This window comes from Mesoplodon bidens (assembly GCF_964165515.1).
Source record: "Mesoplodon bidens genome assembly, chromosome: 5".
NCBI classification, from domain to species: domain Eukaryota; kingdom Metazoa; phylum Chordata; class Mammalia; order Artiodactyla; family Ziphiidae; genus Mesoplodon; species Mesoplodon bidens.
Genome location: NC_138161.1, coordinates 60,788,949 through 60,815,775, shown reverse-complemented (window position 1 = coordinate 60,815,775; position 26,827 = coordinate 60,788,949). Strand labels below are relative to the sequence as shown.

The 26,827-nt window shown below is 36.9% G+C and overlaps 1 protein-coding gene across 2 annotated transcripts in view; it reads right to left on the bottom strand.

Moving 5' to 3' along the window:
- Window positions 1-26,827, bottom strand: part of GRAMD1C (GRAM domain containing 1C) — a gene marked incomplete at its 5' end in the record, with an annotated part of 93,566 nt that overhangs the window by 10,952 nt on the left and 55,787 nt on the right. The window contains 9 exons of one of the 2 annotated variants that reach the window (XM_081235779.1): window positions 345-521; window positions 2,098-2,201; window positions 3,179-3,321; window positions 4,758-4,876; window positions 9,041-9,178; window positions 15,454-15,613; window positions 19,101-19,233; window positions 21,849-21,967; window positions 24,509-24,628. In XM_081235779.1, the coding sequence (XP_081091905.1) occupies window positions 345-521; window positions 2,098-2,201; window positions 3,179-3,321; window positions 4,758-4,876; window positions 9,041-9,178; window positions 15,454-15,613; window positions 19,101-19,233; window positions 21,849-21,892 (1,018 nt within the window). Of the gene's footprint in view, window positions 1-344; window positions 522-2,097; window positions 2,202-3,178; window positions 3,322-4,757; window positions 4,877-9,040; window positions 9,179-15,453; window positions 15,614-19,100; window positions 19,234-21,848; window positions 21,968-24,508; window positions 24,629-26,827 lie in introns of those variants that run through there. The other variant, XM_081235778.1, reaches the window with a different exon arrangement.

Genomic DNA, 26,827 nt, shown 5'->3' with positions numbered 1-26,827 from the left:
AGCTACTACTAAGCTCCAACCACCTGCTGCTATGAAGGGATGTGGGTCCAGGGCTGCCAGATCTGAGACTCTATATAAAAATGTCCAAGGTTTAAAATACCATGTGAGCCCAGTAAAATACTTCTACTGGTCACATGCCTGCCATTTTGTAAACTGCTCCTTTATACTTATATATTGGTTTTCTTTAAGGAATTCAGAGTTCAACAAACATTATTGGAAAAGGAGAGGAGAAAGGGAGACCTCCTAACTGATGTGTCTTATAAACAAGAGGCATATTTGGCTTCATATAAAGTAAACTTATAAGGAAAAAAAACTTTCATCTCTGTTTACCAGGTAAGAGCTACCTGTAATATCCCCTTTGGCATCTAAGCCCAGGTCTCCAGAAGAACGCTGAGAAGAAAGTTTAGGAGCTGTTTCTGCTGTTCTGTTGACTGTTCGCCTTCTCCTTCGTAGGCCACTAAGTTTTCCAGGGTCTTCAATGGACTGATTTACCATAGATTCTTCCATTAACAAATCTGATTCTAAGAAGAAAAAAATCTTTAGATAGTGGAGAAACCTTCTCAACTATAAGATACTGGGGGGTTGGTCGTTGTTCTGTTCTCAGTTTGCTTTTTTTTAGACCTTGGAAACTTTCTTTAACTACTACTCAGATTCTCATGGCCTAGATTCAAACTTTACTCTTAATGAAAAGTTTTGGAGTGTACGATGATCCCATAATGAGGCTGCATTATTCTAGGAAGAATGAACTGTATTAATTAATGACAGGATCATCAGAGCAAATTTGCCATGTGCTATATTAAATATTAATGGAGAGATTTCAGTTATGGAAACAACCCACTTACATTGGATCATTAGAAAGATTTCCAAAATAGATTATAGTACTTGATTGTCAATCTCAAAGGAAGGAGAAGCATATAATAGTTCTAATTTACAATGAGGGTTTGCAAAAAAGGAAGCACTAGTAAAGAAAATCTGCAAACAACCTATCAATAAAAACCTCATTTTTCACATTTGTTTTAACCTTTCCTTTCACCAGATTTTTCATTAGAAGTTCATTATCTAGTGGCCAAACTTATTTTTGAGTTTCATTTTTCTAGTGATCTGGAGCTTAATAATGAAATAACCAAAGACAAGGAAACAAGGAAAATAAATAATCAACAAGCTGGATGATGAAGCCTTAAATTACCCTGAGTTGACTGGCCACCACCTTTTCTTTAACTAAAATTAATTATGCTCACATATGTATATATATGTTTTTTCCTCATGTATATTTTAAAGAATATCCAAACAGAACAACTACATCACCTCCCCAGTCTAGTACACACCTCCACCAAATCCACACATGTATGTGGTACCATTGCTAGGTGGGCCTGCGTAAACCCAGGAGAGCTGCATTGGTAAGGGAGATGTGGGCCTGAGGAGGCTCCAGACCTTCGTGGGCACAAGTGCATACTTATGACCGGATTACCCAGTCCCTCACTGCAGTCAGCTTCCTTGGCTCCTTACAAAGGGAGGGAGTGTGACAGCTCCTAACTGTGTGATCTTGGACAAGTCACTTAACCTCTCTCTCTGTGTTTCAATGGAAAAAAAAATTAACAGTACTTATATTTCACAGGGTTGTAAAAAACAGGTTGATATTTATAAAGCACACAGAACAACGTCTGGCATATCATAAGCATTATATAAGTGTTTGGTAGACCAATGAAAATTAGAAGTTTTGAAATTCCAAGTGGAGTAGTTGGAACCACTTCAGTAGGAGTCATTCCAACATCATCTACCAGTTCCTGCTATGAATCCAAATGAAGAATCCATCCATTCTGTTAATAAATGCCATTTTGGGCTTCCCTGGTGGCGCAGTGGTTGAGAGTCTGCCTGCCGATGCAGGGGACGCGGGTTCGTGCCCAGGTCCGGGAGGATTCCACATGCCGCAAAGCGGCTGGGCCCGTGAGCCATGGCCGCTGGGCCTGCACGTCCGGAGCCTGTGCTCCACGGTGGGAGAGGCCGCAGCAGTGAGAGGCCCACGTACCGCAAAAATAAATAAATAAATAAAATAAATGCCATTTTTACAAAAATAGATAAATCAAGAAATTTACAAACCAAGCTGTTTGAAATAGTCCGCCAAGGAGCTCCAGGAATTCTTCTCAATTAAAGATTTGACAATGGCCCATGGTTGTTTTCTGTATTTCAAATCTGTTGAAACTCTAATAGATAAGGAAGCAAGAAGAATAATTTACAAAATTTAATTATATTATTAACATTACAATTAGATGTAGGAATGAATTCAGCGGAAAGCCAAAAGGATTCAAAGTCATTAAGACTATTAAAAAAAAATTGTTCACTGATAATGAATTCTTTAAAAAATTACTGGGCGCTGCTAAAATTTCATCAACTTGGCATTTTATTTCTTTCCTTCCTCTAATCCTGAATTTTCTTTACTTAAATAGCAATAGGGCTTCCCTGGTGGCGCAGTGGTTGAGAATCCGCCTGCCGATGCAGGGGACACGGGTTCGTGCCCCGGCCCAGGAGGATCCCACATGCCGCGGAGCGGCTGGGCCCGTGAGCCATGGCCGCTGGGCCTGCGCGTCTGGAGCCTGTACTTGGTAACAGGAGAGGCCACAACAGTGAGAGGCCCGCGTACCGCAAAAAAAAAAAAAAAAAAAAAAAGCAATAAAAGCTCAAAATAAATTTTAAATTTCCTAAATGCCTCGTATAAAAAATCTCTAGTGGTCATACATTAGCTGCAAGTCACTACATTAGCTGAGACTAGGCCAATTGTGTGATGGCCCAGCACCATCTTCAACACACCAACATTTCTGGTCTCCCATCGCAACAGAGCTGTTTACCGCCCACCATGTGCTCCTCAAGTCTCCCAGTCCCCTTGCCATTAAACGGGGTCCTGTGACCAGTTCTGGCCACTGGACTGTGAGCACAGCTCTACAGCTCTCTCTTCCAGTGGCAAATGAAATGACACAAATTCTGGATTGTGTGGCCCCGGGAGGTCAAAGCCTTCATCAGCCTGGGTCCTTGGATCCCCGCCCCTCTGCGGATTGCCGGTGGACACGTAAAGCAAGAAATAAAGCTTTGTTGTGTAAGGCTACTACTAAGATTGCGGGATTGATATGTTACCAGCACACAATGTAGCCTGTCCTGACTAAAACACTCATTTACAGCAGCTCACCTCAACCGGCATTTCTGCTTTGAAGATCGGATGATATAGTATCTGTTCAGAGTATAGAAGTAATCATGGTAGGGGACATCGTGTGTCAGCACTTCTGAATCTACCAAGTAAAATTGTGCTTCCCGACTTTCTTTATACAGTCTCTGCCAAAATAAGATTAATTTTTTTTGCATGTACATGTTTAATACATCAAATTCCTCGCCAATTTAGAGCCTATATACTCCAATTCCTTCTCACCCATTACAAAAAACATGAGAAGCCTATATACAGAGCCAGAAGGGCCACCATGTTGGCTGTGAGATCTATGAATTGAGACGGGACCTGCAGAAATAGTATTTTTGCTACCTCTCTGTCATTTCACTGTATAATTGTTTTTTTCCTTTCTTTAGGCATGAGGAGGAGAAAGGAACTACATAATCTCTCGTGTGTGTTAGTAATTTATAAAGAATTGTAAATATTCCTGGTAGGGAAACAATTCAAAATTCAATTGAACAAAGCCAGGACCCCACTCTAAAATTCATCAAAGTTTAACAAAACCACCCTTCACCAAAAACGTGAAGGAAGGAGACAAACAAAAAACACACTGCTTTTCCTAAACAGGATCAGAAGTGGCTGCTGGCCAAATCTTTCTCATTTTCACCTTACTGATTCTACCCAACCTCTAAGGTTATCAAAGACTCTCCAATTCAAAATACAAAACTTCTCTTAAATGTTTGAAAATCTTTGGAAGAAAAATATTTAAGGCCTTGAACACTGACAGACAAAAACTATGATAGCACAACTAATTCAGATGTTAATAAATATTTTCTAACTTTGCAGAACAGTTATACTATATGTCAACAACAACCGGCCAAACATAAACCCCACTGTATGACAGTGCCATGCTGGCCACACAGTAGACAGAGCATTAAATATCTTACAATCTCTTCCTCATATGTCACAGCAGCCATCTAGTTATTTGTCTCTAACCCTTGACATGATCCAGTAAATCAGATTCCAGTAGTGTTCTTTTAAAAACCATTTATTACGGAAAAGTTCAAACATATACAAGAGTTGAAATGAACATTATACAATAAACCCTCATAAGCTCATCAACCAGCTTCAACAATATTAACTCCTGCTCAGTCCTGTTTCATCTGTATCTCTCCCCATATTCCCTCCCTCTACTCCCATCCTCTGCCTGACTAGATTACTTTTAAAAAACACCCTAGATACCAACATAATTTCATCCAAAAATACATCAGTATATCTCTTTATAAATTCCTCAGTATATCCCTTTAAAAGATAAATATTCTTTTCTTTAAAATATAGCTACAATACCATTATTGCACATAAAAATGAACAATGCCTTAAATCTCAGAAATACCCTTTTACAGTTGGTTTGTCTGAATTAGGATTGAGTTAATTTGGTTGATATACCTCTTAAATCTCTTTTAACCTGTACAGTTTCTCCTCTATTTTTTTCCTTGCCGATTATTTGTTGAAACTGTCCTGTAAATTGGTGACTAGGACCTATGACAGGCATCTTCCCTCTTCCCACATGCACGATTCTTTTGGAATACTGGCAGCATAGACATACCTGCTTTTCAGTGGCCGTGGTGCACTTTCCAGTTAGTGGATTATTAAGGACTATAGTGTAGGTCATGGTTCTCAGTTGGTCACCTCCAGGTTCTACATTCCAAGGGGTAGATACTACATCTAATCACAGCAAATATAAAAAGAGTTAGTTCTAGAAGTTTGAGGGGTATGGCTTGGAATGGAATCAAAGAGGGAGTTTTTGAATTATTTCAATTTTTATTTTTGACCAATTCTAACTTCCTTATAACTGTGTTATTAACAAGAGTAAAATCACATGTTAGGCACTCTTCTTGTATGTGACATACGCCCCATCTCTGATCCATTTACTTCTAAATTGTAGCCCATTAAAAATTTTTTTTCTTTTCTCTAGAAGATAAAATTAAAAGTCATTTCATCAGTAGGCTTCTTTTTAAATCCCCAGTACCTACGAAGATAAGTAACGGTACTGGCCTTATTAAACAGAGACAGAACACTTCAACATTTCCATCACTGGGGACAAGACCTTGAATTATGCAGCAATATGATCTGATCCCAACTTGTGGGGAAATCACGTCGATGAGAAATCATGTAGTGTTAATGGCTTGTCTGCCGAGATCTTTAATCAAGGAGGGAGCAATGGAATATAAATAAACTATGTTAACCTTTTCTATATGAAGAAAGCTATAGAATAATCTCTCTGCATCTATGGCAAGATATTGGTCAAAATTCTCTTTTATTTACTTAGCAACAACACAGTGAGTAAAAATACACTTTGAACGGAAACATATCTTTAGAACATAGCACCATACATTAACAAAGGTCCTTTAACAAGCCAAACACTAGGAAAATATAGGTAACAGCATCATGAACTCTATTCAAAGATCTGACTAAGCTGGCTAATGTTGTTGGCACAGTGGATTTAGGCAATTAGTATGTCTGGCTGCTATTCATCAATGTCCTAAAACATAGGAGCATTTATCTAACCCACTACCCATTATCAAAGGATTGAAGCAAGGCTTTATGATATATCCAATTTTGCTCAACTTCTTTCATTTAGTTAGGCCTAGAGATTTAATGAGGGATCCTGAAGCTGCCTTTTGCATATCTAGAAAAATTGTGCAAGCAAATTAAAAAGGCAACATTACAAACCATGGGATCTACAATACAGAATTTGCTGTAAAAATGATTTATTTAGTTGTCCAAGAAAGAGATATAAAATTAATTCTATAATACTTTTCAAAAGATCATTTTGGTCATATGTCAGCCTGTTTCAGAAAAATTATACAAATAGTCCATTGTTAATCAGTAACAGAATTTAAAGATATCATTGAATTCTGCCATTAAAACTGCACACCATTCAACAAAGCAACTATCAACAAAGATAAAAGTGTCTCTCCCACTTGTATTTTCACCAATGTTGCCAACAAGCCTATTGAACATAATGTGCCAGAACATCGTCTACTTCACAGAGACAGAAAGTAGAATGGTGGTCTTCAGGAGTTGGGGAGAGGGAGGAATGGAGAGTTATTGTTTAATAGGTACAGAGTTTCAGTTTGGGAAGATGAAAAAGTTCTAGAGATAGATGATACTGATGGCTGCACAACAAAATGTGAATGTACTTAATGCCACAGAATTGTACTTAAAAATGGCTAAAATGGTAAATTTTATGTTATGTACATTTTACCACAAGAAAAAAGATTGGTGAATCTAGGTAATGGGTATAGGTTTTATTATACTATTCATGCAACTTTTCTGAAGGTTTACATTTTTTCAAAATTAAAAAGTTGAATAAAAAGACTTAAAACTGAGCTTTGAATTACCAAAGTAGTGTCATACAATAGTAAACAACGATTTAAAAGAATCCAATTTGATAATTTTTATTGAAAATTATTAAGAATTACCATCATTTTTAATAATTTTAAATAATTATTAAAAAATAGATCCAGCAGCAGGCATTTTAATGCTGAAATTAGGTTAAATCCACAAATAACTGACCACACTAAACTTTCCCATTAAATTCTTGATATTTTTAGAAAGGAGCCTTTGAGACCCATTCTGAAGAAACACAACTTTGATTACTAGGCAACAAGTTCAGAAGATAACATAATAGCGTGCAATCATAGCAGATTATCTCTTTTGGGGAAAACCTTCTGACTAATTCTAGGTCTAAAGTCAACATGCCTATAACTATTTATACTTGTGATTAGCAAGAAGCCTTTGCTGCCCAAAGCCATTTATAGCATCAGATAGCAAACACAGTCATCCATATTGAAGCTAGATATGATATCAGACACCAAATGCAGCTATGATTCAAAAAACAAACTTCATTTAGTACCAGCATGGAATAACATGCTAGTTTCTTGTAGGCCTTTTCAGCCATAAAAATAGTGGTGCAATATCAACGGCATCATCTTAGAAAATTAAGAGAAATAATGTATCCTACTCTTCTGAAATAGCAAGTTCTCCAGGTAGACATGAATGGCAAGAAGATACAAAATAGATTCAGAACAGATATAATAAGTTAAATATAAGCTACTGAGTGAAAAGAAAGATTTATATCCCTCAGGTATTATACATTTTTAAAACTGGAAGAACTGGGGCTTCCCTGGTGGCTCAGTGGTTAAGAATCCACCTGCCAATGCAGGGGACATGGGTTCGAGCCCTGGTCCGGGAAGATCCCACATGCCACGGAGCAACTAAGCCCGTGCACCACAACTACTGAGCCTGCACTCTAGAGCCGGTGCTCCGCAATACGAGAAGCCACCGCAATGAAGCCCGTGCAACGCAACGAAGAGTAGCCCCCACTCTCCACAACTAGAGAAAGCCCACGCACAGCAACAAAGACCCAATGCAGCCAAAAATAAATAAAATAAATAAGTTAAAAAGAAACTGGAAGAACTGAAAAAAGTAATGATTTTTGAAAACATGACATTCTTAATATAATCACAAGACTCAATAGCTATCAATTAGAAACTGCTTTGCTACTCTACTATAAATAATAAGGAAAAATTACTCTTTACAACTGAATCTATATCAATGATATAATCTATGAATATGTAATTATGTTTACATAAAAGTTTCAAATAAAGGAATAACATCTAATCGTTACTAAAATGTCTAAATTATAAACTATATTTAAATTGATTGTAGAGTAACTTTCTCTTTGACTATGTCAAATGACTCAGCTTATATGGATCTCTGCCACTGCTGATTTCTAATTTTATATAGCAAGCTAAACCACATGCTCCCAAAGTTTTAAAATATCTTGAAATATTTAGGATAAATTCAATTTCAAATTGACTATAAGCTTATTTGAGATGTTTACCAAAATAGAACTTTTAATACATAATCAATAAAATCTTTTTTATAACTAATTTCCTAACTGGAATTTTTTTTTGGTATTTTCATTAAGGTAGACCATAGACACTGCAATCTCAAATTTCCATGAATTTGTACAGAGAAAACACACACATGTACCACTACCCAGATCAAGACAGAGAACTTTACCAGCATCCCAGAAGTCCCCTCCCAGTCTTTACCCACCCAATTACCAACAGCAGTTAACTAGTATGCTGATTTTATGCCCATAAATAAGTTTTACCTGTTTTTGAACTTTATATAAAGAAATCACAGTATGTACTGTTTTGTGTCTGGCTTCTTTTGCTTAATACTACAGAATATCAGTAAGATCTACTCATATTATTATAAGTAGCAGGAGTTTTTTTTTCATTGCTATACAGTATTCTTTCGTGTGAACATACACAATCTGTTTATCCATTCTATTATTGGTGGATATTTGGGCTGTTTTTTGAGTTTGGGGGCCATTATAAATAATGCTGCTATGAACACTGCAGTACATGTCATTCAGAGTACACATGTACCCATTTCTGAAGTTTATATATACCTAATAGTAGAATTGTTGAGTCAGCTTTAGTAGATACTGCCAAACCATTTAGCAAAGTGATTGCACCAATTTATACTCTACTAGAATCCAATTTTTCCACAGTAGAACCCTTTTAAAGGTGGTTCAACCCAACTAAACTGCTACATTAATAAATAAATGGAGTTTTAGTTCTTAAAGGGTCTGAACTTAATTGTAGGTAGGACCTGACTAATTCGACAATTATACTATTTACATGTGATTTTAGCCAAAACACCTAAACACTAGTTTATACATCACCAAAATAAAATGGAAGCCTGTCTAAATTTTCCCCTTGACAACATAAATCAATTTATATAGGCTCAACCCTCTAAAGATAATGAAATTCTCCCCAATTTATCATTAGATAAGAACACAAGACCAACCTATTATATTTCTAGAACTGGCAAATATCTGCATAAAGCGTGAACTGGTGAACAGCAATTCAAACATTCTCTCAGCACTGATATGAAAAACACGGTTGATATAAAGTCTTCCATGAAGATCTTCCTCAGGAATATTTTCTGGGAAAACAAAAAACATGGAACAAAAAGTGAAGAAATCAAGGAAAGGTAATTTCAAGGTTTTGCTTTGGGCACAAAATGGTTTTTAAATGTGATTACAATGATCAGCACATTACAGGACACTATTAAAACTCTAAATTGGTACTATATACATATGTACTATGTAAAACTATACATAATAGTAGACAGTAATTAAACTATATATGATCCATAGTTCAGTCAAAACCCAAAAGATATAGAAATATTTAACTTGAATATCAAACTCCCATAATCTATCATTCAAAAGAATATTTCATGAATTTGTGTGTCATCCCTGTGCAGGGGCCACGCTAATCTTCTCTGTATCATTCCAATGTTAGTATATGTGCTGCCAAAGCGAGCACTCAAAAAACTATTTCAAGAGTGACAAGGGCAGTTCTGAGACACATACGGGGGTATCTACCACGGTGAATAGCAGGTCCTATTTCTGAATACGCAAACATTTGGTAATTACTAAGTCATGAATGACTCGAATATCTCTCTGCTGCACTCACTAACTTATTAGCCTGAACAGTGTTTCAAATTTGACTTAAAGCTCACTCCTCCAAGACAAGTATCACTGTATCCACTACCTACTCTCAATACCACACATTAAAAGAAATCCTTCTGAAAAGTATTCTTCAAAGCTAAATAAAGCCCAACGGAATATTATATTTTTCTAAGAATTTGACAGCGATAATTATGTTGAAAACTCCTGGTAGCAAATGAAGAAGCAACATCTGCTCACCTCTCCTCATGTTCCCTGGAAACACTGCATAAAAGAGCCCAGAAATCTATGGTGCTTAGCATATGGCAGGTATTGTGCTAAGCACGTTACAAATATTCACTCGTCTTATCCTCACAGCAATCCTGTGAGATAAGAGGTATTAACATCTTCATCTCCATCATACAGATGAGAAAACTGAGACACTGAGAGAATTGCTGAAACTCGCCGAAGCTCTGTGGCTAGTGAGTGACTGAATTGGAATTTGAATTCACTGTAGCTCCAGAGCACACAAACTAAACCTCTATTTTATAGTTCAAGGAGTTTAACTTAGAAGAATTAAAAGGAAATTTTTTTAAAAAGGGACATCTAGGAATAGGAGCCTGGTAGAATAAAGCAATCCAATGTGAAATTTTAATGATTTCAGGACTGGGATTATTTATTATTTCAAGGATTATGCCTGTCAGTACAGAATGACAACTGTGACAAAAGCTCCCCACAGTTCACAAATCAAGCTCTAAGAATTACCTGTGTCAAGCATCTGCCCATGTTAAGCCATGAGAAGCAGTCACTTAAAGTAAAAGATAGTGGTCTAAGAATCAGAAAAACTCTTCTAGCTCTGCCTTCACCCCAGCTATTGGTTTTTCTCCCTCATGAAATGGTTTGTCTCCCTATTTTGCTACAGGTGCAAAGAGCTTAGGGACAACAGGTAGATACTGATTTACCTTCTCCTTGCAACAATACTATGTGTAGGCAAAAGCTATTCACTGCAATTTCAAGTAATGGCTCCTTCGGCATAGAAATGAATCACTGAAACTAGGCAATTAACTAAGGTTCTGTGAGGCAACTTCCTAATTAGGCTTGAGAAATAGCTTTTTCTGACATAGAAGTAATACATGTTCATTGTAAAAATAATTCATGTATTCACAAAGAAAGCAAACAAGTACATGTGATTCTATTAATCCTGCTCATCACCTTCACAGAACTTATCCCAACTTGTAATTATATTTTTATTGGCTTAGTGACTTGTGTATTGTCTCTCTCCTGCACTAGACTCTAAGCTCTATGTGAACAGGGATCATGTTGATTTCAAACACCTAAGTACACTACATGTTTGGCACACAATAAGTGTTAAATAACTTTTTGAATGAATAAGTGACTATGGAAAACGCAAAAAATCTTAGGGTCTACTTTTATTTATAGGACTTTAAATTTGCAATCATATTTTTAAACTTTTTTAAAAAATAATTTTAGAGGTACAAGTAACTAAACTAGGCTTTATTCCTATTTTTTCCAGTAATGTCCCGTTCTGTTCAAGAACCCAACCCAAAGTCCCATGTTGAATTTAGCTGTTATCTTCTTAGTCTCCTCCAATCTATGACAGTCCCTCACTTTTTCCTTGTTTTTCAGTGCCCTTATACATTTGAAAAGTACAGGTCAGTTATTATGTAGAAAGTCCCTCAATTTGGGTTCATCTGAGGGTTTTTTTTTTCATGATTAGACTGGGGTTTGGATTTTGGGGAAGAATACCACAGAAGTGAAGTACCCTTCTCCTCAAACTCAGGGTGTACACATATCAGCATGACTTATGATGATGTTAACCTTGATCACTTGGTGGTGTCTGGCAGGCTTCTCCACTTCAAAAGTATTATTTTCCTCTTTCCACATTCTATTTGTTAGAAATGAGTCACTAAGTTCAGCCCATACTCAAGGGGAGGAGAATTAAGCTCCACCTCCTGGAAGGGGGAGTATCTACATATATTATTTGGAACTCTGTGAGGAAGACTCGTGCTTGCTCCCCCATTTATATATTTATTCAATCATTGGTATCAGTATGGACTTATGAATAATTATTTTATACTTTAGGTTTTAATGCAGTATTATCATTATTTATTTTGCTGCTCACATTTTTTTTTTGTTTGGCCATTAGAAGCTCTTTCAGGTTGACTCCTATGTCCTTTCAACATGTCTCTTTTTTTCTTTTTCAAGCACTTCTTTATATTCTGGCACTACAAGATGTTCCAGGTTCATTTTGTATATTCCCCAACTGGGCCCTAGAAGCAGCCATTTCTCTAAGGAGTCCTGGAACTCTAATTTTTCAAAAGTAAGTTTCCTGTTCCCATTTAAGAAGGACATAAATTACACTTATATAAATATTTCAATACAATATCTTCATATTTCATTTAAACTCCATTATTCAATACAATGTTCTATATCATGACTGATAAAACATAATCTGTGGTATTGCTGCTGGAAATTAACAATAATACTTTTTGTATGTAAATGTGTTTGAGGAAGTAAGGATATGAAATAAACTATTTCCACCTGGGATTATTTTTTTTAATATTTATTTATTTGGCTGTGCCGGGTCTTAGTTGCGGCATGTGGAATCTTTGCTGCGACGTGCATGATCTTTAGTTGCGGCATGCATGCGGGATCAAGTTCCCTGACCAGGGATGGAACCCGGATCCCTGCATTGTGAGCACGGAGTCTTAACCGCTGGACCACCAAGGAAGTCCCTGGGATTATTTATTTATTAAATTCATGGTACTTTAAAGCTTCCTACCTAAATAACATCACCAGTAATATTGCTGGAAATTTATTAAGCTAGCAGGTGGCATTTTAAATGGGGAAAGGAACACTGCTCAACTTAGTAGCAGGTTACTATTTCCAATAAAGAAGAAATACTATTTCAAGCATATAAGTTTGAAAGTGGCCAGTGGAAATCGTGGGGAAATTGAGACATAAATATGAGAAGGACCTGGACATGAATAAAACTGAAACCAGATGTTGATAGTATTTTGAGGATGTGTGAAAAACGTATTAGGTAGGTATGCAAGAAAATTAGGTAATTTGGAGTTTAATTGAGTAACTAAGGACACACAATTTGTTTTATCTTCCATTTTCTAAAAATGGGTGATTAGGGCTCATATGCAATACAGAAACTACGTCACTATTATTCTTTGTTTATTTCTAGATAAAGACAGCTTATATGAGTTTTAATGTTATCCTTTAATCATTAATGTTAATTTTATAGGAACTCAATAAAGAAAGTAAGGCATTTTTTCCCCTTTTTTAAAGGACCATTCTTATAAAAGAGCAGGTGAGAAAGAAGGGGGGAAAAAAATCCCCGTTTTGCTGTCACTTACGTGTCTGGCCACTGGGTGCCAGAGTAGATCTTCCTACAGTTAGAGGTTCAAGCAGGCAGGGGATAACTAATTCACAGGGCTGCATACCCAAGCGTGAATGGTAAGGACACCAAGAGTGTCTAGTCATTCCTGGTGCTCGATCCTTTTTTAAAAAGACTTCCTCTCAACTATCTTTTCAAAAGAACACATCAACTGTCTTCTTAATGCATTCTATGATATTTTAGGGTCTTGTTTATATTTATTTACGTTTTTAAGAGCGTGGGTTTAGTTTTCATCAGAGATGCTTCAGTGTTTCCCAACCAAGGTTGAACCTGATTTGGATTTGGTTTTCAAGGATTTGGTCTTGGTTTGGTTTTGGATCTGGATTTGATTTTAGATTTGGACTTGATTTGGATTTGATTTAGATTTGCCTTGGATCTAGTTTTGGTTTTCATGGATTTAGTAAACAGCCTTCAGGGGTTCCCAAACCAGGCCTAAGCCAAACAGTAAGTGGACTAGCAAATACAATCATGCCGGACAGATCCAAACCACTACAACGTCCCCATCACCAATATTCCGGTAGGAATATTAATATAACTTGCTGGTACAAAAGCAGGTATAGCAAAACTCCACTGGCATTACTCCTTTCTTGAAATTTGAAAGTAGTCACTACCCTAGATCTTTCCCATTGTCTCCTCACTTCACTGACTTTAGTGTCAATAATCTTACAGCTAAAAAGAAAAAAAATTCCTTGAAATGCCCACTTGATAAGCATGACAAGCTCTAGGTTATTGGTTCTAACTTAAGAGAAATTAAAGAGAATATGATTTGCTATAAAGTTTCCCTTAAGCAACTGCTTTTTATTTTTATTATATTCTCTACTTTTGAATCTCTCTCTCTTTCTCTTTTTTCTTTTTTGTGGTTAAGGAAAGTAGTAAAATTATAGTGTTACACCATGATTTTTATTATGATTTTTTTTAACTCAAACGGTATTAAAGACTCGAATGTAAGACCTGAAACCATAAAACTTCTAGAAGAAAACATAAGCAGTACATTCTTTGACAGCTTTCTTAGCAGAATTTTTTTCTGTATATCTGGCAAGATAAATGAAAGCAAAATTAAATAAATGGGACTAGATCAAACTAAAAAGCTTTTGCACAGTAAAAGAAACTATAATCTAAATGAAAAGGCTGACTAGAATGGGAGATGACATTTGCAAACAATATATCTGATAAGGGGTTAATATCCAAAATATGCAAATAACTCATACAACTCAACAACTGAAAACCACCTGATTAAAAAATGAAATGAGCAGAGGACCTGAATAGATATTTTTCCAAAGAAGACATACAGATGGCCAACTGGCACATGAAAAGATGCTCAACATCACTAATCATCAGGGAAATGCAAACCAAAACTACAATGAGGTACCACCCCACACCTGTCAGAATGGCTGTCATCAAAAAGACAGCAAATAGCAAGTATTGGGGAGGATGTGGAGAAAAGGGAACCCTTGTGCATTGTTGGTGGGAATGTAAACTAGTGCAGTTACTATGGAAAATAGTATGTAGGTTCCTCAAAAAATTAAAAATAGAACTACCATACAATCCAGCAATTCCACTCCTGGGTATTTATCTGAAGAAAATGAAAACACTAATTCAATAAGATATATGTGTCCCACTAAGTTCACTATAGCAATATTTACAGTAGCCAAGATATGGAAGCAACCTAAGTGCCCATCAACAGATAAATGGATAAAGAAGGTGTGGTGTGTGTGTGTGTGTATACACACACACACACAATGGAATATTGAGTAATGGAATATTACTCAACCATAAAAAAGAATGAAATCTTGCCGTTTTTGACATAGATGGACCTAGAGGGTATTATGCTTAGTGAAATAAGTCAGACAAAGACACATACTGTATGCTTTCACTTATACATGGAATCTAAAAAACAAAACAATGAACAAACATAACAAAAACAGAGTCATAGATACAGAGAACAAACAAGTGGTTGCCAGAGGGAAAGGGGGTTGGAGGAGGAGAAAAACAAGTGAGGGACATAAGAAGTACAACATCCAGTTACAAATGAGTCATGGATAAAAAGAAAATAACTGCTTTTCCCTTGCTACTGCTTCATCTCCCCCATCTTAAGGCTTGGGATATTAGAAGCTAAATGTGATGAAGATTTTCAAATTCCAGGCTTCTGAAAAGTGGAGAGAGGTTAGATTTAGCATCCCCTTTCCTCTATTTCTTATTAACTTCCATCCTTTTTTGGTTCATTATAGAGTGAGTCTGTATCTAATGCAAAAACCAAATGCTCAATTTGCACACACCTAATATAAAAGTAAACATTAAAATACGTAACTGAAATTTTACTAAAATTTATAAGAAATCCTTTACCTTCATCAACAGAATCTGAAGTGCTGCTTTTGTCCAAAGAAAGATATTCATTTTTATTCAAGTCCAGTGATTTTGATGACAGTCTACTTAACCTCTTTTCTGAAGTTAGTGAAGGACTTTTGATCTGTTTCTCACTTTGGGGTTCCTCTTTCCCTAACCCCTAAAAAGCAAACAATGAGATCTTTAATAATAAAGACACTTTGAAATACTGCTTTTTGAAAAATTTATGTTTGTATCACATTTCCAATTCAGTCCAAAAAATACTGGTAGATAACATAGACTATCCTAAAGTCATCTTCTTATACATTAATGAACAATAAACTTATGAAGAACATCATAAAAAAAGAACTCACAGACAATTAACAACCTGTGAATCACTTAAGTCGAAGAGAAAGGGGACAAAGGACAAAAATAATAGAACAGTCAGTTCTTTGGGGTGTGCAAAGGAAAGGAGTCACACCCAGTTAGTTTCCCCAGACAATACCTGCCCCATCACCTCAAGGAAGAAAACTCACCCATCTCTTAAGACCAGTAACTAAAGGGGAAAGGGAAAGAAAAAAGAGAGATAAAAGTCACATAAGAGTACAGTGAGGGAGAAAAGATTAAAAGGGAAAATTAATTTCACAGCAAACCCATAAGAACAGAGTTGGCTTTGCTGTTAAGGGACTAAGGAATTGGGCATTAAAATATATTCAGTATATACTGCTATCCATACTTTCTGGGAATGGCTTAATAAAGATATGTCATTTCTATAATAAATTTAATATTAGGCATTAAAGTAGGAATGCTATTGCTATGTTAGTAGTATTCAAGTAGAACAGTATTATAATTAGGCTTAATAGAACAGTGTGATAAATATAAACTACACAGCAATGTACTTTCTTGCATTGTCTGTGTATAAGCAGATGAAAGACAGCAAAAGCGTATCTATAACTTCCTGCCCCATGAGATCTTTGAGCAGCACTGAACAACAGAAGCAGCTCCAGGGAGGAGACCGGCTTCCATTGGCCACTCAGAAAGCAGAATAGCAACCGGGCCTCAGGACTCAATTTATTAAAGGATTATACTATCCTAGTCGAGGACTAATTTCTCAATCAGAGAGTATTGTTAAAATCAAGACTTGATTTATTTCAGAGTTCCACACTACGAAGCAACAGGTTTATTAGCTGACCCAGGGTCTCTTTAGATGCTGAGTAACTTTCCACACATATTTCTCCTGTTGTTTCTAATTAAGATATAGTTCCTATTATAAAGAACATGGACAGATACTTATAGGAAAAGTAACAGTCCCTATTTTTGAATGGTTAGCATCTGGACAATTTTTATTTCTTTGTATATTTTTCTATATTTCCTGAATTTTTACAAAGAGTATTAATTTTATAACTTAAGAAAAACCTATTTTATTCTTGGAAAAAAATGTTATTTCCAACTTTTTGTTATTTCCAACTTTGTTGGAAGTAAAAATGAAACAAACTAAGTGACATATGATATTCATGATATCTGAGAATCTCACTTTACTGCTCCGAGTGCAAAAGGAAAAAAAGGACCAAACTTCTAAATTACTTGGGTTCCATAACCTGAAAACATCTATACTAAACATCAATGAATATATAATCAATCTTAAAACATTAAATTATTCCTCGACATTCCATTCCCTTTCCTTAGAGAACATATGACTTCCTTTAGGGACAAAACTAGAAGCAAGGACCATTGTCAAAGAGGCTGTAGGAAGGACTCAAGAAATATTAGTAGTTCTGAGAACCCAGTCCTCAAAGTCAGACTTTTGTAAAAGGAAGAGGGGACTGTAAGAGATCCCCTGTCCTGTTGCCACCCCAAAATTGAGTGGTTTGGTCTTCTCAGTGAGAACGTACAAGGGGATTAGCATTCAGAATTACCTCCTTTACACCAGCAGTAAGTTCCTAAGGGTCTCTTGATGAATAAGTTTTACATGAAATCCACAACACAAAATCAGACTGAGATAGGTGCGTGATGATTGCCTGAGACAAGTTTATAACTTGGTGGCCTTTTACATAAATATATTCTGTTTCAATGTTTCCCCAACATTTATTCACAGCAGATGCTGGGAGCTCAAGAGAAGGTAGAAAAGGACCACTGCTGGCCACACACAGATTCACCTTCAATCATAATAGCTCATGGTTATTGAATACTTAATATGTGCTAGGGACTGTTCAATGCATTTTCACATATATTAATTCATTTAGTCCTTATTAAAAAACCCTGTGGGGTATTAGTGTCCTCATCTTATAGTTGAGAAAACAAAAGCATAGAAAGGTTAAGGAATTAAGTTAATTTATTTAAGGTCATACAGTTAGCAAGTGGCAGAGGTAGGATTTGAAGCCAATGCTCTGATCTAAAACAAGAAATTCAGCATTGGCCCCAAACTTGCATCCCCAATCAGAAGAACAAAAGTTGTACACTCTTAGCACTCAGAATGTGGTCTAAGTACCATTCTTCATTAAAACTATGGCTCACTAGAAAAAATGGCTGATACTATGTCTGGAACAGAAAGTATACAAAATGTGCCTAGGACACATTATTGTACCAGAAAGAAAGGAAGTCATCAAAGATTATTGATTATTTCAAAAGGACAAAGGAGCCAACCTGAAGGGGCTCCCATTGGCAGAGGGGGCAAACTGAGTACAAAAAGTAGTAACAGGGCTTCCCTGGTGGCGCAGTGGTTGAGAGTCCGCCTGCCGATGCAGGGGACACGGGTTCGTGCCCTGGTCCGGGAAGATCCCACATGCTGCGGAGTGGCTGGGCCCGAAAGCCAGGAACGCTGAGCCTGCGCATCCGGAGCCTGTGCTCTGCAACGGGAGAGGCCACAACAGTGAGAGGCCCGCATACCGCAAAAAAAAAAAAAAGTAGTAATAATAATGACTTCAAGTGATAGAAACTCACTGAAATTTTAAAAAATTGAAGGGCTTATAATAATACTTGAAAAAATAAAGAAAGAAACTAACTGACTATGAAGCCCAGTAATTAACTGGATGTGCCTGCTTTAGTAATCAGTTTAACAAGCATCTATTGTTATTCAAGCACGGTGCTCAGAGTTCTCATCTCCCCTTCAAAACAGATTCTTTCCACTATGCACACTACCTACTACGGGAAAAATTCTGCTAACTATGAATTTCTCCACCTTATTATATTTTTAATGATGTCTATCCCCCTTACAGACTGATGCTCAGGGAGCTGCCTGGTAACTCTGCACCATATCCAGCTCTGAACAGAACCACATATTATTCCCACACAACCTCTGCAACTTACAGGCTTAAAACTCTTGTCCTAAAATAAAAGAGCAGCCTGACTCTTAAGTTTTTAAACATTTTGTATATTGTTTTGTTTTGTTTTGCAGTACGCGGGCCTCTCACTGTTGTGGCCTCTCCCGTTGCGGAGCGCAGGCTCCGGATACGCAGGCTCAGCGGCCATGGCTCACGGGCCCAGCCGCTCTGCGGCATGTGGGATCTTCCTGGACCAGGGCACGAACCCGTGTCCCCTGCATCAGCAGGCGGACTCTCAACCACTGAGCCACCAGGGAAGCCCTGTATGTTGTATTTTTATTTGCTCTTCCATTATGATGAACACATGGAAGTATCAGGCAGATTTTAAAAGGGATATCATATACTAACCCCTTTTTGTGAATTTCCATCAATTGACTCTGTTTCTGAAACCCGACTAATTGATTCACGGGTTAAACTGATTGGCTTGGATAATTTTTCATCTCTCTCCCCACAGCCATCCAAGCTGCCTCTTCTTGGACTTCTGTAAGAAACACATCATAGAAACATAAACAAGGTCACTTCCGCACAAATAGCTGTTTTTGTTTCCTCACTGAGGTCCTTTTCTATTATAAAGCATTTTGACAACAAATTTTTTTTTGTAATGTAACAAATAAGCTTCTACTTATAACAAAGCTATCTTCTTAATTCACACGCAAATTGACTTCACTGCTGAAAATAAAATATGCTCATATAAGATTTTATAAACTTCAGAAACCATTAAGAAATTAACCAAGTACAAGTGGCTGTAACAGCAACTAATAAAATGAACATTGCTTATTTAAATTTCAGTTGTGGACAATGAAGAAGCTTTGAAAAGTGCAGGGTAGGTGTTTGAGTTGGATGCCAGGCAACACCGGAAGGCAGTTCTAGATCTCATCTCCTTCCTTCAGATTCAGTCCCAGCTGAGATGGCACATCACTCCAGGAAGGGGAAGCTCCTGATGTCTGAGCACAGAGCCCATCCATCAATCCATGCCTCCCTTCTTGTTCTTCTCGTTCCTGAGAACAGGAATTCCTAAGGTTAAAGGAAAAGCTTTCAATGGTCATAAGGACAAGATTACAATAAACGTCTTGGGACCTTCTTTTCCTCTTTCAGGGAGTGGGGGGAAAAACAGGAAAGTGTATTAAATATAAAAGCAGCACAATGGATCTAATTTCCAAACCTCAATTTTATTGAGCAATTAGCATTCCCATGTAATCATTGTTATGTTTAGGCTTAAAGCTCTCCTAAAATAAAGTGGCTGCCTGACATCTGAATCCATATTATCCTGACAAAGAGACAGAAAAGCTAAAAAAGCCTATTCTACTCCACCCAAATAATACTTAGGTCTACTACTCAGTTACTCCTGGCCAGGCAGAATAGCAGGACTCTGAGGAAACCAAACAAGGAAAACGGCTCCTGGAGACAAGACCACCAGCTGAGGGTCTGTACTTGAGGATTTTAAAGATGGAGGTGGATTGTGGAGAAATGAAGGAAAGAAGAGGAAGGAGAGTGAAGGAAAGATTGAAAGTGAGAAGAAAGAAGATGGAAGAGCTGAGGAAATACAGGTGTGAGGTAGATATGCTTCTCTCAGAGATTGCAAGAATGAGAAAAGAGTAGAAGAGGGAATGAGGATCCAGGGAAGTCCCAAGCCTAGTACACTTTACAAGGAGAGCAGTCCAATGGAAATTTTTAACTTTATAGAAAACTAATAAAATATACATGTGTAACCATGTAAAAAAGACTGTAAAATATTAATGCTGAGCTGACAAAATAAAAATAGCATCAGTATAACTAGAAGATTTATCTAGATAGAATAAAGTCTTGTACACACATGAGACTTCGAAAGATTTCCATCTTAAGACTTATTTGCTACAGAATTTTTAAATAAATAATTTACCTGATTTTTTATTAAGGTATAATTCATATATCATAAAGTTCACCCCATTTAAAGTGTACAATACAGTGATTTACAGAGTTGTGCAGTCATCACCACTATTTAATTTTAGAACATTTTTATCACCCCAAAAGAAGCCCTGTGCCCATCAGCAGTTGCACTCCCCACTCTCCCTTTCTCCCAGTCCCTGGCAACTGCTATCTACTGTCTATCTCTATGGATTTACTGATTCTGGACTCTATTTCATATAAATAGAATCATACAATATGTGGTCTTTTGTGACTGCCTTCTTTCACTTAGCATAACGTTTGCTCTAGAATTTTCATGTATTATCCTTAGTTGTTTTTATTGCTCTGACCTCAATTACCACTGGACCAAAAGCACTTTTATTTGTACAGGTTAATAATAATGTCCACTCTTCCAAGTGAATTCCCATCAGTCAAAAATAATCTCTCTCCACTCTGAATTTTTCCCACATTATCTATTGCTCTTTTTGGCCCTTATCATTTTCAACCATGTATTATAATTTTTTGCATTCCCTGTAGCGCTATAAGCTCCTTTCATTAATGCATTCAATATTTATTGAGTGCCAACTACATGTCAAGTACTACGCTAGGGTATCCTTGAGGAACAGTCATATTATCTTTGTATCCCTTAAAATATCTTCCAGCTAATTTTCTTTATTGTTATCTATAGGTGCAGAGATTTCACTAGGTACTTCTCCATATCCTTAATAAAAAGGTTTACTAACCCCATGCTTTAAGCAAATCCTAGGTGACACAGTTACAAAGTTAACATTTCCTCATCTGACCTGTATTTGCTTACCAATTTAGCAAACTATTCACTGTCCTCACCTTTCACTCATTCCACTACAGAGAAGCAAGAGGCAAGTTTCACTGGTTGGTGAATAAATAGAAAGCCTGAATTAGTAAAGTCTAAAATAATTCTGGGGCCTCCCTGGTGGCGCAGTGGTTGAGAGTCCGCCTGCGGATGCAGGGGATACGGGTTCGTGCCCCGGTCTGGGAGGATCCCATATGCCGCGGAGCGGCTGGGCCCGTGAGCCATGGCCGCTGGGCCTGCGCGTCCGGAGCCTGTGCTCCGCAACGGGAGAGGCCACGACAGTGAGAGGCCTGCATACCGCAAAAAGAAAGAAAAAAAAAAAAAATTCTGCTTTGATTAATGATTAATAAATCTTGACATTTCGAAACATTTTGCAGTACCTTGGCTGCACATTATCCTCAATCGACAGGGACAAGTTCTCCATCTCTTCAGCATTTAAGCCTAGCTCAGTGCCATAGTTCTGCTGGAGCAGCTGCCAGAATTCCTGTCTGGTCAAGCTCTAGAATGACAGAAAGATTACCCTGACTATTGGAAAACATAACATAGTATATAACATAGTGATTCAAAACATGAATTCTGAAGTCAAAATGACCTGTTGTGGAGTTACCAGTGTATGGCTTTGTTAGTTATTTCACCTTTCTAGATATCAGTTTTCTGTATCTATAAAAAGTGGGTTAACGAAACGTATCCAACATAGTTGATACTGGGAATAGGTAGATGATGATTTTAAAGTGTGTAATATAATAACTACTGTCAATGGGTGTAAGACATTTAAAACCCTCTTTTTATAAAATAATTTGTTCATCGTTTCTGGCAATTACTAATCTGTGATTTAAATTCTGCAATCCAACCAGTCTACCAGGATGACTGGATCACCATTCAGAATACCAAACGTCAGTTCAGAATCCCTCCCCTTAATTCATAATGTATCTGAATATTTTAACTATATTTGAAACCTCACATATCAGTAAATTTAAAATTATATTTTCCTAAAATATAAAATGCAAGAGTCTGGAATTCAGAAAATTTCTGTTTTTATTTTTATTTATTTTTAATAAAGTCCAGTTTGTTCTTTCTTTGTAGGTGTCATATCAGTGTTAAATAATCTAATATAAAAAATGCATGTGTTACAAAGGAAAACAAAAACAATAATAGTATGACAACCAACAGCCTGATTTTTAGAAACATTATAGATGGTTAATTACATAATTAAGCAAGGTAGAGGGAGGCAGCCTAACACTTGAAGCAACTGTTGGCAAGATTCTTTACATCTCTCATTCATTCAACAGATATTTATTTAGAACCTACCATATGTGTATCACTGCACTAGATGCTAAAATGGATAAAAATGATGTCCTACTTGCTCTCAAACAACTATAATTTAGTTGAAGAAACACTGCAAACTTTTAAGTAAAAGTTAAATATGACAAGCTATATCATTATTATGTACTAAAGAACTGGTAGAATCAACATGATACAGAAATCTAAAGGAAAGAAATATTATTGTGGTTTAGGGTGATCAGATAAGGCTTCACATTGCAGAAGGGTCTTCAGCTAAGCTGAAGGAAGGACATGAATAGAGGAAATGGAGAAATAAAAAAATTTGGGAGAGGGAAGCTACATAAAAATATAGAATAAAATACATGAAAAACATAAGCAATATTTGTTTTGAAGTCAGTTATCAATTTATCAGACTAATCAGAGTAAAAATTTTAAGTGGGTAAATAGTAGTGATAAATATAGGGAAATTTTATGGGGCAAAAACATACAGACACCTTGAATTCCTCGCAGACATTCCCAATGACAAATACCACACTTCCTTTTTTCTGTTTCCCTGTTTCTCCTCTCTGTCTAGTAGCTATGGTATCTTTGTTTGTTACATTACACTAAATGACCTTCATTACATTTCATGGAAACTCAAAGATATTAAGAGCAGAATTTCTGCACTTTAGACTGCTAGTTCCCAGATGACTAAGATTCCAAAAGAGTAGTCGTTGAAACTTCAGATGTTACTATCAGTATTTCAAAAAGTCAAAAATATCCAAACAGTTACCTACAATAAAGTCTTTCAAGCTAGGTAAAATGTCAGGCCTCTTCGTTCGGAGCTGAATTATATTAACCTAGAGTGGTTATCTCAGGCTGATAAGAAACTCTCATTGGAAATAATGTATCCCTAATAAACAATAATGTTCTAACATTTTATTATTTAATATACACCACTTATTTGGTTGACAAAAAGTCTTTTGAAGCATAGTGTCCATAGAAGAAAAATTAAAAGGATCACTAGTGGTAGAGAAAGAAACCACTGTTCTTGATCTTAAAGGTACCCACACACATTTCTGATTCCCACTCCAGAAGAACCATTTGTGAATGGCTTTTTTTTTTTTCACAATAGCAGTTAGCTCATACTAATAATTAGCTCAATATTCCAAAGATGTTATCTTTGAAACAATTTTAGTGTCATAAATGCATGGCTAACTTTATAAAGAGAAACAAGCAATATTTCAATATACTTGTGGAAGATTAACCTTTTATAAAAAGTCTTCTGAAATAATAGGTATCAAAGTATTCCAAGAACAAACTAAAGCAAGTAGATAAACAATGAGCTAAACACTCAGACAGCTTTCTAAGAGTGAAAGAAATGAAACTTATAAGTAAAATAGTAACAACAAAGATACAATTTTATTTGACTACATCAATAAATGTTTTAAATATATTATCAAATACTATCAGGAAGTTAATAGCAGAGTAATTTCAATATACTTTTAATCTGTTAATTAAATTTAAACATATAAGGTTAATAGAAAACAAAATAGAACTCATTTGTCACCTTATAGATTTGCTAATTTGTTAAAAATGACTTTTTCTACAAAGTTGGCACAAAGTCACAAAAATGATTATTTACAGCCATGCTGAATATTCAAACATTAAAACATATACCCAGACTGATATTCATAATTCTTTCAATAACCAGCAGCAGAACCAGGGTTAAGTAACCTTAAAAAACAACTTAAATTTTAAACAAAGGCTGACCACCTACCTGCTAACAATGGGGGAGGAAGGCTCCCCGTTCAACCTGCTGAGCACCTGAACAAAATAAAGACGAATCAAGCAGTAATCAGATAAGGCTCAAAAGTGAGATCAATTTCTGGCCCAGAAAGCTTTGTATTCTAAGTACGCTGCAAAGTCTTTATCTGCAGCAGAGTTCCAAACATTTAGTGACAACCGTGCTTCAATCTTCTAGTTTTGTTATGAGAAGTTTTCCTTATAAAAGACAAGCTCTACTATAATTTAAGGCAAATGATTTGTCACTTCCTGGCTTGTAGTATCAGCACTCTTATCCAAGGCTGCCCTTCAGAATGCAGAATTGGAAGTTACACCTCACTCTACAGGTTCCTAAGCCACTCCTACTAGAATAGGTTAGGTAAACAGGGTTTTATTAAAGAGACAGTTCCCAATTTCTTCTGTTCTACACACTGACTAGAAACAAAAAATGCAAATGAAAATATCTTGCCTATGCTCAATTATGTAAAATGCTTATTGCAATATGATTTTAATCTCATTTTTTAAATTAAATATATTAAGGGTTAAATTTTCCTCTCCATGCTAATACTTCCTATTCAATTCGGGCAATGTCATCGCTTCTTCATACCCCACTTCTTCAGTACTAATGTCACATCCCCATCAGACTCCTGCATTAACCCTTTACAACTATCAAGGATTGCAACTCTTGAGTACTGTAAATGGAACGTCAGGAAATGTCAAGAAGAATGAGCTATTCAGGTGGAGCAATTCCAAGAAGCAGTCGGCATAACTTTCATCACTGAAAAGTTTACATGTTGATTACTCAATAATTCTTTCCTTTAGAAATATTTTTTCCTTTATTCAGAATAATTTCCTGGCAGGGACCTACCTGGACTATAATAAACACTATAGAGAGTCTCATCTACCAGTTCTAATTTATTTCCCGGAAGAAAAACTTTCTTCTAAGTGAAAAATCAAATCTTGCCCTAATTTCTACCTAGCTAGAAACAGCTACCTAGCTGTTCCATCTAGTCTGGTAAATTGTGTAGACATGTCAAATGCTACTTGATAGACTGCAAGGATCAACCTTTTGGGGGGAGGTAGGGTTGCTAAAATCTAATCATTTTATACAACAGCAGAATGAGGGACCAAAGCAACACTGGAGGATACTACTCGCTCAAACTGAAGAGAGCTCACTATGGGGCTAGCTTTTACTCCCTAAAAACCAGTGCTCTTGGCATATTATGGCAGGTCTTACTGACCTAAACCATAGATACATATCCTCACTGTACCATGGTAACCAAATAGCTATGAGAAAAATATACATTAATTGTACTGTAAATGATTTTTATATACTTTTGCTAAATATAAAAATCCCTTATAGTAAACCACTGGATATGGAGCAGAGCTGAGCTCAGTAGGTTGAAGAGGGAAAACAGAACCTAAGACTGGGCCCAAAGAAAGTCTGGCATGCAGAGGCTGAGTGGAAGAGGAGGGAAAAGGACAGAAAAATACAAGAGAGGTAGAGCAAAGTTCAGAAAGAATGAATTGGAAATCAAGGGAAGAAGGTGTTTCAGAATAGAAGGAGTGGGGCTTCCCTGGTGGCGCAGTGGTTGAGAGTTCGCCTGCCAATGCAGGGGACACGGGTTCATGCCCCGGTCCGGGAAGATCCCACATGCCGTGGAGCGGCTGGGCCCGTGAGCCATGGCCACTGGGCTTGCATGTCCAGAGCCTGTGCTCCGCCACGGGAGAGGCCACAACAGTGAGAGGCCCGCATACCGAAAAAAAAAAAAAAAAAAATAGAGGGAGTGTGCCATGGTGTGAAATGCTGCTGAAATATCAAGTAAGATGAACTCACATACACCAAATGCAAGTGTGCAGAGAAGTGGAGCGGCCGTGCAAGCCAGTTCACCATGACTCGGGAGGGCGGGGAGAGGAAGACACAGAGAGGAAGAAGGAAAGAGTCGGTGGGGAAGGGGGAAGCAGCCAGGTCATGAAGAGCCTGTATTCCACGCTAAATAGAAAAAGCTACTTACTAGTTACACATAGAAAGGCAACAAGTTCAGAAGTGCATTTTTAAATGATCCACTTTTTAAATGACTACTTTTTTGGTAACAACCTAAAGCAGTGGTCCCCAACCTTTTTGGCACCAGGGACCTAATGTGAGCAATGGGGAGCATCAGATGAAGCTTTGCTCACTCACCTCCTGCTGTGTGGCCCGGTTCCTAACAGGAAACTAACAACCCCCCCAGGGGTTGGGGACCCCTGACCTAAAGGACAGATTAGAGTGTTAAAAAGAGATCCTTAGGAGACTACTGTAATGGTTCAAGCTAGA